The 16,167-nt window shown below is 39.8% G+C and overlaps 3 protein-coding genes across 7 annotated transcripts in view; 2 read left to right on the top strand and 1 right to left on the bottom strand.

Annotated features, from left to right (window-relative positions):
* The first annotated feature begins 157 nt into the window (after nt 1-157).
* Nucleotides 158-1,283, top strand: LOC136949587 (ankyrin repeat domain-containing protein 66). Its single transcript, XM_067243944.1, has 3 exons — nt 158-296; nt 761-989; nt 1,157-1,283. Exons 1-3 carry the CDS (start codon nt 158-160, stop codon nt 1,281-1,283), a joined length of 495 nt encoding a protein of 164 aa, XP_067100045.1.
* A 318-nt stretch (nt 1,284-1,601) lies between these two features.
* adgrf3a (adhesion G protein-coupled receptor F3a) lies at nt 1,602-12,732 on the bottom strand. Of its 5 annotated transcripts, XM_067243172.1 has the most exons (15): nt 12,641-12,732; nt 11,803-12,283; nt 11,485-11,640; nt 11,289-11,395; nt 11,100-11,158; nt 10,882-11,006; nt 5,207-5,428; nt 4,829-5,077; nt 4,591-4,731; nt 4,287-4,468; nt 3,986-4,165; nt 2,466-3,791; nt 2,315-2,356; nt 2,173-2,208; nt 1,602-2,061 (listed from the first exon to the last, which is right to left on the bottom strand). In XM_067243172.1, exons 2-15 carry the CDS (start codon nt 11,960-11,962, stop codon nt 2,002-2,004), a joined length of 3,045 nt encoding a protein of 1,014 aa, XP_067099273.1. In that variant the 5' UTR covers nt 11,963-12,283; nt 12,641-12,732; the 3' UTR covers nt 1,602-2,001. The 5 variants fall into 5 exon arrangements, with proteins under 5 accessions (XP_067099273.1, XP_067099272.1, XP_067099271.1 ...); XM_067243171.1 differs by having other exon boundaries at nt 2,315-3,791; XM_067243170.1 differs by having other exon boundaries at nt 1,602-2,208; nt 2,315-3,791.
* A 966-nt stretch (nt 12,733-13,698) lies between these two features.
* Nucleotides 13,699-16,167, top strand: part of LOC136949562 (dynein axonemal heavy chain 6-like) — a 43,212-nt gene continuing 40,743 nt past the window's right edge. The window contains exons 1-8 of the mRNA XM_067243893.1: nt 13,699-13,864; nt 14,136-14,279; nt 14,434-14,552; nt 14,672-14,842; nt 14,950-15,059; nt 15,410-15,472; nt 15,636-15,771; nt 15,861-15,992. Coding sequence (XP_067099994.1) covers nt 13,699-13,864; nt 14,136-14,279; nt 14,434-14,552; nt 14,672-14,842; nt 14,950-15,059; nt 15,410-15,472; nt 15,636-15,771; nt 15,861-15,992 — 1,041 coding nt within the window. The remainder of the gene's footprint in view (nt 13,865-14,135; nt 14,280-14,433; nt 14,553-14,671; nt 14,843-14,949; nt 15,060-15,409; nt 15,473-15,635; nt 15,772-15,860; nt 15,993-16,167) is intronic.

The raw sequence follows: 16,167 nt of genomic DNA, 5'->3' as shown, positions 1-16,167 counted from the left end.
TTACTATGTTTTATAGATATCTATGTGTTGTAAATGCCAAATAAAGATATTGTGAAAAAAGAAGATCCGTCTGACCACAAGAGGGCAACCCTTTTCTATTGGTACTGTCATTAGGCTCAGGCATGCTTGTGTTGTATGTTACTTGGCAACCAGAGAAATGACAGAGTTGCATCAGGCATCAGCTTCTGGGGACTTTGAACTTGTATTGGACATTCTGAGAAAGAATCTATGTGATCCCAACCAAAGAGACATTGACTGGAATGGTAAAACACCACTTCATTGGGCAGCAGCCAAAGGTAACAGGTTTGAGTTAACTGAAATAATGTACAATTTAAAACCGCCCCTCTCACCCTGCCAGTGGTGCCCTCAGAATTTTTCATAGGGGTGGCAAGATGGGGCCACTGAAAATGTTGGGGTGGCACACCTAAATCAAAAGCCATAACTGAATTTCAGGAATTCTATTATACTGTTGTAGTATACAGGCTTGTTGAAAACAACGTGAATATGACAGTTAGAGAATTGCATACTGATATACTTTGGTTTCTTATTTTACAATTAATGTTACTAATTATCTGATGTGCATTGACTACCCGAACGGTTAACATTTTGAGTAACATTGAGTAAACAAATCATTCCGGACAAAATGCCAGCTATTGTATCAGCGTGGCCATATCCCGCGGCTCCCCCTTGGGGGGCGCCACTGACCCCCGCCTGACAAGGTATCCTAAAAACACAGTCACATGTAGTGCTTGCTTTGCAGGACAGACAGAAACAGCGAGGATCCTAATAGAGAACGGGGCCAGACCTTGTCTGAGAGCTGACAATGGCTGGACGCCGGCCCACTTCGCAGCCGAGTCTGGACGACTAGGAGTGCTGCGTCTGCTGCACTCTCTCCATGTCCCCATAGATAAGGAGGATTGCTCTGGTGACAAACCAAAAAGGATAGCGGAAATCTACGGGAACAATGATTGTGTTCGGTTCCTACACACGTAATCCACATTTCAGTTATTCCACTGTGATTTTGTTGTGTTCTCAGAAAAAAGACATGTATGCATTAATATGTAGGCCTCCACAAGATCTACTGCTTTCAGTGTTTCCCCACACCCTGCCTCATTGGGAAAGTGTAATGGTCTTGTGTTTTTCTAATATGTTGCAGTGCAGAGAAAGAATGCGAGCAATACCGCAAGATGTCAGTGCTGAAAGGCACGCATCTGGAGGATACAGATGATGAGTGGGAGGATCCCAGAAGGGAGCAGGACCAAGGAAGGGCCGCAAAGGGTTAACCCAAAACTTCTGCATGAATTACGAATACATTTCTCAGACTCTATTGTGTTACACTGTTAAATTTGATAAAAGGCAAATGCATAAACTAATGAGATTTTTGAAGGTGTAGGCTACAGAAATCATCAAATGTGTATTCACAGTCTGTGATATCAGATTTGTAAAATAATGTCTCCATATCTGTATTGACATTTGCAAGTGGATTGAGATGTGTTATTGTGTAGACAAATCTGTAAAAGTGTACTGTAGATCTGACCTAAGTTTCAACCAACTAAAGTCCATGAAAATGTTACTGTGTAAAGCCAGGCAAACAAACTGGGAAGGGTTACATACATTTAATTGTCATTCTATTACCAGTCAAAATGAGTGTACAATGATATTATTTGCACAAAAACTAGTGTACATTGCAGGATATGAAAATTACAAAAACAATACAACACACTGTAGAAATAAATAAGAATGCTTGAAGTTAGGAAAATATGACATGTAAAATGTCATAATAACACACATGTTTAAACTGCTAAACATAAAAATCCCAATATTTTTAGATAAAAAACACACATGTATATAATGCTAAACAAAACCCCCCCCAATCTTTTTATCTAGATCAAAAACACACAAGTATATAATGCTAAACATAAAACCCCCAATATTGTTATAAACAGTATATCATAGAACATTGTTCAAGAAAAAACTAGACATGCCAGCCCAGCAAACACATCAGTGACTCTTCATTGATGATAGTTTGGAAGAGCTTGCACTTGTGGTGGACTGTGAACGCTGCAATACAAAGAAAATAAATGATAGAAAACGGTCAATTAACAGTCATGTATTCTGTTGTGTTACAAAAACAGAACTTATCAATTAAAGACATTAACGTGATAAACTTACACTCCACCCTAAACGTTTCAGCAGTGCCTCTCGAATCTGTGAAAAATGTATAAAACTTTTAACTGACGTGTTTACACGGGAAGTGTAATAAATCGTCTCATTTATATATTAGTCTATACTTTATGTAGAGTGGATAAGGTACCGCTTTATCTGCTGCATATGTGGCAAGCAAAATGAAGAATCCCTGTAATATCAACAAAAAGTGTTAGTGATGCAACAAGAAGATTTGCACATTGGGCATACATCATATACATTAAAGAATATTCAAGTTGTAACACTGTATGAGTTATTACCTGGAATCCGTTGAGCAAAGTGAAGGCATAATTGACAAAGTAGGCGAGGGGTCCTTTAGTGAGGTCAATTGTTAAAACGAAAAATCCCAAAAACCAGGTTGTTCCCAAGATTGGGGTTAAAAGAATAACTGCCTTCAGGATACCTTTGGAAACCTGTTTTTCATCCCTGTTGCTGTGTTCAGCCATTGCGGGATTTAAGAGTTTCATGACAACCACCAACATGCAGAACACATTGATGATCACAATCGTTCCAATGGGTAGAACGAATGCATACATTGACCCTTTAAAAAGTCCTTTATATAATAACCAACATGTCTTAGAACTATAGTAGATGTCTTCCTGTCCATTGTTATAGCTGATCATTGTAAATGCAACGATCACCAGGGGACAAAAATAGCCCAAAAAAAAAGATGATCCCAGGAAAACGTTCTTGCTAAGTTTGTGGAACATAAATGTAATCTGATGAAGAAGAATAATACTCAGGCATAACATCCAGAAAAACATGGCCAAGTAAGAAAAATGTTTAAGCACCACACAAATTTGACACCAACTGTCACTCATTTTGTCTGGGAAAGCTGAAGCTAAAAAGGTGATATGTGCTATAAGCAAGCACAAACATATGTTAACATGGGTCGTGTGACGAAAAAAAGCAATGCTTGATTTCACTACTGAGTGCCATACCAGAATTTCTATTCCCAGGCATAAAACCAGAGAAGCGATTGACACCCCCAAGCTCACATAGGTTATCTCATCCATATAATCCAAAGATATTGCTTTCTTTGCCATAAGAATGGTAAAGGATGATAGATGGGTGCATTCACAGTGTCCCTGTTTGTCAGAACCTCCCCATGTGCAGTTCACAGTGGACCATGTGTCTGCCTTAAAATCCCAAAACACACAATACATTTTAACATTAGGCTGTCTGTCTTCTAGCAACTCAAAGTCTATTGAGATTGTTTTAACATTGTCTTGAACAATTGCAGATACCACAAGGGAATTTGGGCTTGAATCGTTTTTTTTGGGTAGTAAAAACTGGTCCAGAAATTTAAACGCCACAGTTTTAGTTTGACCCTTCCCACCGTCTAAAGATACATTCACATTGAACAAGGACACAGTACCATTGCAGTTCTGCATACAGGAAACCATAGCAATGTTTGGTTTGATAATTGGATCAGAGTTCATTTTTATGTCCGTCTTGGTAATCAATCCTTCCACAGATTCCAAATATAATGAAGCAAGATTTGGGTCGTTTTTATTTCCTTCCTTCGAAATCCAAGAGTTTTTAAGAGTACTATCCAAAAGATTGCTGGAAGATTCTATTAAGTCCTGAAAATAAGGCCATTTGTTTAGTGTTACAGTGTACTATTGATCCTTTTGTAAAAAAGTAATAATAATAATGTATTATCATTTATTGATCCAAATATTTGACGATGCAATGTCTTTCTTTGCTGTCAAATGCTCTATCCCTGAGCTATACTTAAACCCCATGAATTTGTGGAGATAATTAAAAAAAAACTTACATTTAAAACAGGCTGGTTCAGTTTATCAGTAGTTAATTTTTGCATGGTGTGTAGAATAATAACAGAAGCATTAACATTAGCAAATGAGTTGATTGCCTTTGTATTATTTGTGGAATTCTTTAAACGATTAAATATGTCGGGGGTATTTTGCTCTACTGTTCCAAGTCCCCTTCGTAGATTCTGTAATGGCAGAGAGGAAATTTACAGCTCATTCAATTGACTGATGTCAGAGCAGATCTTTGTAAAACAATAGGGGTAACTTATATAAGTTGATATAAGTAACTGAAGGTTTACAACTTACTTGTGCATCCAAGAGAATATTGTGAAGATCCACATTAACACAAGTGGAAGATTCGAGCCCCCAAATCGAATTGTTACAACTCCTTCTTCTTTCCCCTATACCATCTTTACATCTCATCGTGGCAACATGCTCCGACTTGGCCACTGGCCATATATTGTCCTCTTTGCAGAAGGGATCGTCCTCTGTTATGAACATTGAAGAAAAAAAAAGGTTTCAGTCAGCCTTAACCGACAATGAGTGTGACCACAACATGTGGTATTTCTAATGGAAATCTCTCAAATGTAGTAATAGAATTAGAACTTACTGTATATGACATATATCTCGACTTCAGTTTTTTTACTTTCATTTAGCCTGTTAGTAAATGTGCATTCACAGCGTGGTGTGTGGCTAATGTTGCTACAGTCGACCTTCGTATTCAATGTATAAATGATTGAACCATAGGGGGCTGGACATAAATAGAAGATGACATATGTTAGCAAATTGTTTTACATGTCCTGTTAGGAGATTGTATTGAATTAAATGACTACTGTAAGAAAACTCACATGCACTTGGTTTGCCAGGATCGGAATACTTTAGATCACATTTCCAAGAAATGTTATAGGTTTCAGTGGAATTTTTTATTTCACACAAAACCTCTATGTCTTTATAGCCTGATCCAACAGTACATTGTGGGAATTGGGGATTGCTACTTATCATAACCTGTGGCAGGAGGGCTACATCCAGTACAGCACTGGCTTTATGTGTTATAGTCACGTCTAATGAACTTGTACGGAAGAGGCATGAAAAAAGCCCTGTGGAAGATCAAAAGTGGAGGAAGTACTGTGATGGTGAGTAAAACAGGCTTCAGGAATGAATGACTTAAAACAGTAAATGTGTCATGATAAGTCATCATCATTGAACTCAAAACATTTGACACATACCTGACCACACCTCTGATACCAGTGCAAGATTAAGTGTGGTCTTCTGAGAAGAATTATCTGTGGTAGCCTCAAAACCATTGGTTACATTAAAAATCCTTTTAGTATGTACAATGTTTTTCAATTGCCAATTATATAGAATCATGTCTTCTTTAGTTGAGCAGGACAGGGACTGCTTTGATTTAAAATTCACCGGGCCAGTTGGTGCAGTCATTTCTACCATTCCTGTGAAAGACAATATTAATACTGTTATGCATCTTGAAACAGGATGGAAAAGGGCATATTAATATGATCTTCTTTCATGTTTATTCGTGTTTCATAGATCATAAAGACCAGATTTCAAACTCAGTATATTTTGTCCATGGAATGGACAAAGGCTTGAGATTGTCACTGGTTGCTTTATCTTAGTAGAAAAAAGACATGAGTATAAAAGACAGGAGATAAAACAAAACATAACCTAGCATGGGCGGTGCTAGGGAGGGGCTAGCAGGTGCTTCAGCACCTCCAAGAAAGACAAAAGCACCCCGATAGCACCCCCAACAATATTGCTAATTTATTAATAGTATTGAGGCCCGGAGTGGCCATCGGGAGAAAAGGGGAGAATTCCCGGTGGGCCCCTCTGCCCGCTCATAAATTGGGCCAGCAGATCGCCTGCTTTCTCTTTGTTTTTTCACACACCGAATTAAACGAGTTTGTTAAGTTACTGTGTGACTGATAAGTAAGCTAATAGGCTACACTAGGTTTTAATCTAAATAAGCGCATGATCAGACCGTGCATTAAAAAGTGCAATTTTCAGTTGTCGCGCATGCTGTCTTTCTTATTGTTGTGGAGGGAATTATCCAGATTAAGCTGATGCGAAAAGAACTAGAGAGGGTACAATTTCTGGGGAAATTGTAGGGTGTGCTTGCTTGCGTCGGTTGCACAGGGGTCCGTTTTTGGATGAAATTTTTACAACTGATATTTCTGTATATTTTATATAAAAATGCATACTTGTTATTTATAAAGATTACATAGATTTAAAAGATTTTTTTTGCTGCTCATTTACAACTGAAAATACGAGTGAAGTGTAGAATGAAATAGATGTCTTCTCATTTCCCCTGCAAGAGGCAGCCTCATCGTTGAATCAAAACGAATAAATTTGGCAGACCGGTGTAAAAATTGACCTAATTTCTATGACTTAAACGTCCTTTTAAGTTTTTCCCTTCTCGTGATATTTTAAGGCATTTAGCCTACTCATATTGCATTCATTCATGAATAAAGAACCCCCTTTGAAGATTATTCTACTACGTTACCGGCAATAGAAGATGGAATCGCGATTCAAACAGTACCATCTGCTAACTGAAAATATGCCCCCAAAAACGTAAATAAGCTTGACATTTATTTAGTGGAAAATCGCTCATTCATAAAAAGCTCACTGGTAGCGATCATTGTCAGTAACAACGCAAAATGCGATATAGCCCTGTGTGGAGAATCTGCCCCGGTAAATTGTACTACTACGGTACAGTACTAGACTACTGCTGTGTTCGTCTTGGTAGCGATTGCGTTGGTTGAATTCGATTTAACGTTCCGTTGTACGGTTTAGGCTGAAATTAATTATTTTCATGAACAGATTGACAAAGTTTGGGCTGTGGCAATGAAGTTCAGGTTAGTAGTCAGATTGTTTCAACTATTGAAAGACTTGAGTAAGGGGAGTGCCGAACATGTTCTGTAGCCGTTTGACTTGAACGGCTGAGTAGATGTTTTTGTTAGCTACTCACACTATTGTCTCGGGTAGGCTACAGCGTTGCAGTGAGCTACACAGGTTTGAAACCACAGGTAATGGTAATTTCACCAACAAATCGTTTACTAATGTCAGAATAAATCATACAACGAAAATGTATATGTGAGGAATGTTTATTTTAACGATTGAAAACAGATACATCATAGACCACTGTAGTATGTGTTGCCCGGGCAACACAGGCTAATGTCATGATGCTAATACTTCAGTGAAATAGTAGACTACTGTTTCCGAAAGTAGATGTACTTCCTTAATAATATCAGCTTATACTGTACATTACACATGACAATTGTGTGTCATATCACAAAGTAAAATGAGTAAATAGTTATCACCCTGGCCTCTTTGCTTGTGGCGTTTCTGCAGCTGCCTTGCAGTAAAGCTATAGTTAGCCTAGCTATCCCCCAGGTTAACAGATGCGAAACGAATGTTCTGCCAAAGGTAGTCACGCGTGTTTTCGTGACGTTGGTGACGTAGTGACGTTAGTAACGTCAGTGACTGTGGCTAGCAAATTAGCCACCGTTAGCTTCACTTTTCGCCACAAAAACTTAACTTAAGCCCAAACCATGCAACGGAACGTAAATTCCAATAGAAGCAACTCAATCGCTACCAAGACGAAACGTTTGACACCTACGTTGTCTATGTAGGCCAAATATTGACTAAGTTTTAGGGGGGCAAAAAGAATAAAAATAATAATAATAATATATATGTGAGAGAACAAAGGTTGTGCTCTCGCCGAAGGCTTGAGCACACCCAATAAAATGGATGGGGAAAAGATGCCAGGAGGAACTGAAAAAGCCAGGTAAAAAATGAAAGATCTGTCACTTCATAAAACTATGTTCCTGCAAGGGTGGGAAAAATATGTTTTTCTCAAAAGCACAGAATCTTTCAGGTAAAAATTTGGGTTGTAATTTCCTGAAAATATAGCTCTGACAATATGAGTCCAACGTAATGTTTATATTACATAAATCTCAAGAAACCATTTTTCACTGAAATTAATGCAAAAAATCTCGCTTGCGCGCTATGCGCGTTCGCATTAATGTGAAGTTCCGATTTCACCTCACATCAAAACCTGTAGGTCCTTGGTTCGGGTTAAAACCGAATGTTCAACGTATAAGTATTTAGCTGCTTGGCTCCATGACGCCGGGTAAGAAGGGCTCGTGAGACAGCTCACCAAAAGAACGAAGGGGAACCCACTTGTCTGGCAGATAAAGACATGTTCGTAGGAACCTAGCGAAAAATAGCCTAAACATTCCAAGACTTTTAGCTACGGTACTAATACTGAGGGCTCACTGATATCGCTGTCTTACTAGAACGTGGTATCTATGCGTCGTTGCTAACGTGTGCTGACGTTGTGCACACCCAATAAATTCAAAATGTGTTGGTTGCACATGCGCGAGTACTTGTAAAAAATGCTCGCACTGTCTCAAAAACTGGTCGCAAAATGCGGCCGTCCTCCAGAACTACAGACCAGTATCACTGCTACCCTTCTTTTCTAAAACAATTGTATCTAACCAACTGTCAAACTTTCTCTCTCAGAACAACCTGCTTGACCGCAACCAATCGGGCTTCAAGACTGGCCACTCCACAGAAACTGCCCTCCTGTCAGTCACAACTGCCCTCTAGTCTGCCAGAGCGGCTTCAAGGTCATCCGTCATCATTCTGCTGGACCTTTCTGCAGCGTTTGATACAGTTAACCATCAGATCCTGCTCGCCAGACTTTCTGAAATGGGCATCACTGGCACTGCACTTCAGTGGATCTCATCCTACCTGTCGGGAAGATCCTACCAGGTCTCCTGGGGAGGCAAAGTGTCAGGACCCCGCCAGCTCTCCACTGGTGTCCCACAGGGCTCCGTCCTTGGACCCCTCCTCTTCTCTCTGTACACCACCTCGCTTGGACCGATCATCACCGCCCATGGCTTCTCCTACCACTGTTACGCTGACGACACGCAGCTGTACCTGTTGTTCCCCCCGACTGATCCGGGGATCTCAGCTAGGATCGAGGCCTGCCTCGCAGACATCTCCGACTGGATGACCAAGCACCACCTCCAGCTGAACCTCACCAATACAGAACTTCTCATCATCCCGGCCAAGCCCTCCATCTCCCACGATCTCTCAATCACCCTGGGATCTGCGACGGTGACCCCTTCATCCTCTGCCAGGAACCTCGGGGTGACCATGGATGACGAGCTCTCCCTCACAGCCCACATTGCTGCGGTCTCCTGGTCGTGTAGATTCACCCTCTACAACATCCGGAATATCAGGAGATACCTGTCTGAGCATTCCACCCAGCTGCTAGTCCAAGCACTTGTACTCTCAAAGTTGGACTACTGCAACTCGCTGCTCGCCGGTCTCCCAGCATGCGCAACCCGCCCTCTCCAGAGGATTCTGAACGTGGCGGCCCGTCTGGTCTTCAATCTACCCAGACGCTCCCATGTTACCCCGCTCCTCATCTCCCTCCACTGGCTTCCCATCACGGCCTGTATCAGATTCAAAACTCTGGTACTGACCTTCTGAGCGGGACTGCACCCAACTACATCAAGTCTCTCCTCCAGCGTTACACCCCCACCCGCCACCTACGGTCTTCTTCTGACAACCGTCTGGTGGTCCCGCCGCTCAAGAGCACCCGGTCCCAACACAAGCTCTTCTCCTGTCTGGCCCCCCAATGGTGGAATCAACTCCCCACCTCCATCAGGGACACTGACTGTCTCCCCACCTTCAAGAAAAGGCTCAAGACGTACTTGTTCTGGGAGTACAACGGCACTTAGGAATGCTTGGCTGGACCTGATGTCAGTTTCCTCCAGGATCACAATGACTCTTATTGAGAGACTTGTTGCTCTTGTTGGTTAGTTGCAACGGATTTAAATTCTTGTACTCACTGAAATATTTTTTACATATTTTTTTTACATATTTTTTAGGTACACTTGCACTTTTTGAGTTTCATGTTATTTAATTGTAACTTGTTTAACTGCATGCTCTTATGGTTCTTCCCTTTGGCACTTCTTTGGTTTTCACAATGTATGCTTCATGTTTTGGCTGCTTGCAATGTTTGGGGCAATCTCGTTGTTATGATCAGTGACCTATGCACTTTTGTAAAGCTCTCTCTTGGAAGTCGCTTTGGATAAAAGCGTCTGCTAAATGCATAAATGTAAAATGTAATGTAATGTATAATGGGTGGCGGGCAGCGGAAAGTCCTTTTTGCCCTCCAAGGGGGCGTACCCCTTGGAACGTGACGTCACGTGAAAACTATGAATATGCAAAGCCGGTGAAGCCACCTCCATGAAATTAGTTTTTGCAGGTTGGGATCAGAGCCATAGAAAAAGATTATTTTTCTATTGCTCTGGTTGGGATGTCTGCTAGCATGGTAGTAGGCCTAGCATTGCTACGAGTATAATGCTAGCTAACTTAGCCCGAAATCTAAATAAAGCTAGCTAGCTACCGTTTCGGAAAAATAACTTAGCTTTAGGGACCGTCGGAAATATTTAGAACTCGCGCGTCTCAAGGTTGGATAAATATTAGTTAATTCCTGGGCAATAGAAAACATACATTACACACTTACTTACATTCGTTTTCGAAGTGTGTTACACAACGGCATGCTGTACTGCGTATACTCGTGGATTGCTTGGTATCATTGTTCCCGTATCAAGTGCGGCAAATATCCCTGTGCGGTTTATACTCAGATTTACAAACACAAAGCTCCCACTCTGGTGGGGTGCGGTTTATAGAAAATGCGGCTTATTTTCCGTCAATGGAGTTCATGGTGGAGAAAATGATTGCTATGCCGCTAGCTCCAAGAAGATGCAGGTGAGAGTAGGCTACCTATAATAGTGAGCCGGTAGCGATATCACCACTGTATTTAGCATGCACTTTACATAAGTAAATACACAACTTCTTATTAGCATACCTTTTGTTTCCACCTGTGCTTTTCCATCCAACAACGACTGCAATCTGGATGTTTTGTTGGCTAGGTTAAAAGAGGAGATATTGCTGTTCAATATCAATTGAAAATCGACTATTAACGATCCAGGCCTACAATTCAATGGAAAGAGATATTATAGATTCAGTGATCTTTCTTTACAGTACACAAAAAAGTAAAGACAAAATGTAGGAGTGCATACTTACTTGAAACCACTGATTGTAAGACTGACAAACTTGGGAAATGTGCTATACACTGGTAACATCTAAAGAGGAAAAAGTATTTATACATTAAACATTTGATAAAGTTGCCAAACATTCAGCCCGTTCATATGGAAGCCTACTGAATATAGGATTTGGTCACTTTAACGAGTGCTTCCATGCATACATACATACATCGTTCAGGATTTTTTGCCTTGTATCTTTATACAATGGAGTTTCCGAATCATCTAGGTCTTTATTATACCCTCGCTTTGACATGAGGAAAGATCCAGATATTTCAACTACATGGACAAGAAGATGACAGGTTAGAATGAGTATTTCACACGCTTAGGCGCACTGAAACCATGAAAACAACTCTATTTCACACCACCTCTTGCTGTAGGGTAACACAATTCTGAACTCGGCACAGATTGCATTGTGCATTTTTCATTTGGGCAGCACTCTGGGAAAGACGTGCACACTTCATCATTCCATTTGTAGTGCTCCATGCATTGACATTCTGTTTTGTTGTTTAAAGCAGAACATTCTGATGATGAAATGTGCATAAAATAATCAGTGAGCTTGAGTTATATTGAAAAAAAGAAAAAAGGAAAATATTCTCTGCCAATTGTGTATGCATAACACATTTATCATGCAGTTTAGTAGTTCAATTAAAACAATAATATTATAGTAAATCATAAACATTTACTTGTTGTAACACCAATGTCTTTAACAACAACGGGACTGCTCATTAAAAATGATCTTAAAACTGATGTAAAATTGTTGATTGCGCTGGACTCCACAGTTAGAACAGCATAGAGGACTTTTGTTGAGTTCTCTGTAACATGCAAACCACAATGCAAATACATTACATCAAGCTGTGTTGGAATTTCAAGAAACGCAAGGCTAACGATAACAGCTCGTGCTCATGACGTTGTGAATGTAACAGAAACTACTGCATTACTATTGTTCCTTATTGGCAGAATCAAATGGTACTTACCACCAAATACAGATACCTAAATGAATAAATAAATGCATACATAAATAAATAGAATACATAAATACATACATACAAACGCATAGGCTACTGCACACACACATACATTTATATCTGTGATAGTTTGAAATGTTGACTGACCTTGTAGCCTAACCCCATTAAATATAATAATATAAGAGCCTTCATTTTGAACCTGCATATGGGACACAGACCATGAAAGATGGCGTTTGGTTACCTTGTTCAATAATTAAAACCACCGAATAGTCACAGTGCAATTTATAAATCTAAGGTTTTGATCAGTGTATAATAATATAATATAACAATATAATTCCCTATCCCAAAGGGAATTATATTGTTATATTATTATTAGACACAACCATTAACCAAAACTTTAAGTGTCTGATGAAAGTGGTTGATGACAAATGTAGGCCCAGGAGTAGAGATAATACAACAAAATGTCAAATGAAAATTAACTATATATCCAAATTCTCTGCATTAACATGCAGAGAATTTGGATATATAGCACTGTTCAAATATGTATCCTACTTACCTTTCTTCCTTGACTTCCATCAAGTGAAAGATTTAAGAAAATAGTGAGTCAGTCAGGAAAGCGATGTGCGTCCATTTACAAGAAAACCTGTTGTTGATGTGCTAGAAGGTTTGTATATTACATGTAAAACGTACAGTTCACAGTGGACATCCAAATTGTGCTTCTCCTGTTTCTGACGTCAATATGCACCTACAGTCCATGCAAATGTCCTAGGATTTGCAATGGCCTATTTGACTATCGAAATAGGAAGGTTTGCATGTTGGGCAGAAACGCACAAATAGCCGAACAACAATATGATAATGTGTGGTTGTTACAAATGTGTATCATAATATTTCTACACGTTGCGAGTTTATCTTTGCCATTGCTCTGATTATATTATTTTATAATCTAAATAGTGCACTTGTCGGTTTCAGACACAGCCTTTCCAGTTGACAGGTTGTTGCTCAGCAACTAGCTACACAAAGTAGTAGTCCTAGTGATTAACGATAGGCTATGCGAGCACTCGGTCGTAGGCTTCTGGGCGAATATAAGCGATTGGAAGTTGGCTTATGAAATGTTCATACTCTGGTTATAATGCAAGTATCAATGACTAACACTGTAGCACACTCAGAACTACAGTAGGCTACCGACAAGCCCACAGAAAACGATATCGCTTGCAAGTGTACGGTGTAGTAGGCTGACTGTAACGCTTGCTAACAACGTTAGTAACGTCCGTCACTTAGCTCTAGGCCTCACCATTAAAAACGGTAGAGTCAAGTAGACTTCTTCTATTAGGGCCAGCAACGTTAGTTCCCTTCTTGTACCTGTTTGGTTAGCTTATACTATACTAGACTTACTGACCCTGAGCTGTGGTTAGGGTGGCTAGGCTATAGCTCTATACAGATTAAGTCAAATGTTTTGGGGTTAACATTCATTGGCGTTGTAGTAGAGCTAGCCTAATGATATAGCTTCACTTCTCTACTCATCCAGACCCGTGGCACATGGACACATTCGAACAACTAGGATTGATACATTAAGGGTGATACCTTGAGGGTTTAGGTTGGTTGAGGGGCAGTTATATGGGCGTATGTGAAGCCCTCTCTGTGACATGCTTGCGTGTAAAAAGGGCTATACAAATACATTTTGATTTGATTGATACATTACTTCACAGGAAAAATGTGAAAACAATGGATGAGGTCAAGATAATACAGTCTTTTAGCTTAGCTTTTGTGTCAGATCAGTATTGTTTTTGTTGCCACACAGGTTACTCAAAAAATGCAAATCCTTCAGTAGCCTAAGCCAAGTTTGAACTGCGATACATTCCAAGAATCTATCTCTGAGAAACCACTAACAATGAAGGAGGAATTATTTCCTGAGTCAGACAAAAGTGAGATACTTTTTCCAAACCAAGTACTTATGACTGCACAATGAAACTTAAACCTCACCAGTTATTTACTGCCTGCCACACACATCCCTCTATGTGCCACAATTAACATGAACAATATTTTTTCTCTAGGCCATTCAAATCAAAGAAAGAAAGAGCCAGCCTGTGCAAACACTTTTGCACCTAGGCCAATGAAAAAGGTTAATGAGACATCTGTTCCCACCACATGGAATTACAGAGGCAAGAGAGTGAACAATGTCCTTTATGATTCTAAAGGTAGGTCCAGACCAGGTTCAGGTGTCACTTCAACATTGGTGGGGACACTGTCACTGTATGATACCACAATTAGCCAACTGATATCTGAATCTCTGACAGGACATAGTTTGGTTTTAACAAGGTAGTGTATGACAAAACATTTACGTTCTTTCAGAGCCTGAAAATGATTGTGTTATAAATCACATCATTCGACTGAGAAAAAAGCTGGGTTGGAGCACGGAGATACCTGACAGGAGAATCATGAGAGCAGTCAAACCAAACATGAATCCACAGGTCTGTTTTATGAATAGATGTACGTTACACAAGACCACCGAGTGAGCCCAGATTAACACTGAATTAAAATCACTCATTGATGGTAAGTTTTTGTCATTTGCTCATTGTAATTCCATTAGAGGGAAACAACAGAGCCAGCTGAGGATACAGGAGAATATATATACTGTCTAAAGAGACTCAGACATGACACCAGTATCCAGAGCAACCCATATGACCTTCAAGTCGTCTCTGTCCAAACAGCAAAACAGAATCTTCAGTACTGGACCGTCAGCGCCTCAAGCATTTTTAAGGTAATTAAAATTTTTGATGGGAGTAAGAAAATAAGATAAATAAATATGTAAAATGATGTTACCTTATACACATTCTTATATTTTCTCTTATTGGCTTTACTTTTGAGGTCTCTGTCCTGGAGGATAGGAGTAATGAAATCATACCAGTGATGGATTGGCTGTCTGAGAGGAAAGTGTTCAATAAGATATTCAAGTTACCGTTCTTTAAAAAATTCAGGTTTGTGTGGTTGAGCATTTATTTCATTACAGTTAAACTTAGTTATAGTATACTGTTTAACCCTCGTGCTGCCTTCGGGTCACATGACCCAAAGGTTCATAACGAACCATCGTTGTGTTTACCCAATTTTACCCAATACAAAAACAAATAAAAATAATTTTCTTTTAACCATTCCAATGTGGGGGGTCTGAGACAGCCCGACAGTTAAAAGAAAATGCTTCACTTTGTTTTTGTATGAGGTAAATTTGACGCAATACGACGGTGGGTCACAATGACTGATGGGTCAGAATGACCCGAAGATAACAAAAGGGTTAAATAATGCAATTAAGCTCATTGTCTTGTTTCTGCAGGATTTGGAAAGCTTTTACCATCTGGAAGGTCACTGTGTGCCATTCAAAGTTTACAAAATCAAAGTGAGTGTTTTATGTTTCCTCGACGTTATATTTTATTTCTGGCTAGGTAAAGTTGATCTTGTTTAGGAATAGTGTTATCTGAGCTTCTTGTGTACTAATATTTTGTTGTACATCTTAGTTGCATACAAATTATTCAAAGGTTTAAAATTGACCTTTGCCCTAGGGATGTGCTGTGTAAAGATCTGTTCATTGTTGACGAGGTCTTCTTGAGATGCCTAGTTGAAATCAAGAGTCTCTTTGAGATGGCTAAAGAAAATACAAGACACAAGGATCCAGGAAGTTCCATTGTTCTAACCAAGGTAGATTACAGAAAACAAACTGCTATGTTAATATTATGCCATCAATTGAAATCCATCTCTCAATACCTTTTTGTTGTTGTTCCTGATAGTTAGATAGATCAGTCACATATTCCTTGCCGGAGTTCTGTGAGGTGCAGACGCAGCAGTGTGCTGTCGCATTGAAACAGCTGCATTGTCTTCATGACCGAGTCGCCAGTTTGATTCTGTCAGCTTGCATGAAGGTAGGTGGTTCTACACTAAATTGTTATGACATGGTACTTTTGTCTCCTGTTTAAGTGTCCTGACACCTCTCTCTCTCTCTCTCTCTCTCTCTCTCTCTCTCTCTCTCTCTCTCTCTCTCTCTCTCTGTCTCTCTCGGTCTCCCTCTCACTCATTCCCGTCTCAGATGGTCCACTG

The sequence above is a fragment of the Osmerus mordax genome, chromosome 9 (genome assembly GCF_038355195.1).
Source record: "Osmerus mordax isolate fOsmMor3 chromosome 9, fOsmMor3.pri, whole genome shotgun sequence".
Taxonomy (NCBI): Eukaryota; Metazoa; Chordata; class Actinopteri; order Osmeriformes; family Osmeridae; genus Osmerus; species Osmerus mordax.
Note: the sequence above shows the minus strand (reverse complement) of the source record. Positions and strands in the feature narration are given on the sequence as shown.

What these genes read in the sequence shown, in the direction of transcription:
- adgrf3a (XM_067243168.1), bottom strand. Translation starts at nt 11,962, where the DNA reads ATGTATTTGCATTGTGGTTTGCATGTTACAGAGAACTCAACAAAAGTC. An exon ending in AGACATTGGTGTTACAACAA is followed by an intron (nt 11,641 to 11,802) that starts GTAAATGTTTAT and finishes TTTCATCATCAG; the next exon opens with AATGTTCTGCTTTAAACAAC. An exon ending in GTGTTACCCTACAGCAAGAG is followed by an intron (nt 11,396 to 11,484) that starts GTGGTGTGAAAT and finishes TTGTCCATGTAG; the next exon opens with TTGAAATATCTGGATCTTTC.
- LOC136949587 (XM_067243944.1), top strand. Translation starts at nt 158, where the DNA reads ATGACAGAGTTGCATCAGGCATCAGCTTCTGGGGACTTTGAACTTGTA. An exon ending in TCATTGGGCAGCAGCCAAAG is followed by an intron (nt 297 to 760) that starts GTAACAGGTTTG and finishes CTTGCTTTGCAG; the next exon opens with GACAGACAGAAACAGCGAGG. An exon ending in TGTGTTCGGTTCCTACACAC is followed by an intron (nt 990 to 1,156) that starts GTAATCCACATT and finishes AATATGTTGCAG; the next exon opens with TGCAGAGAAAGAATGCGAGC.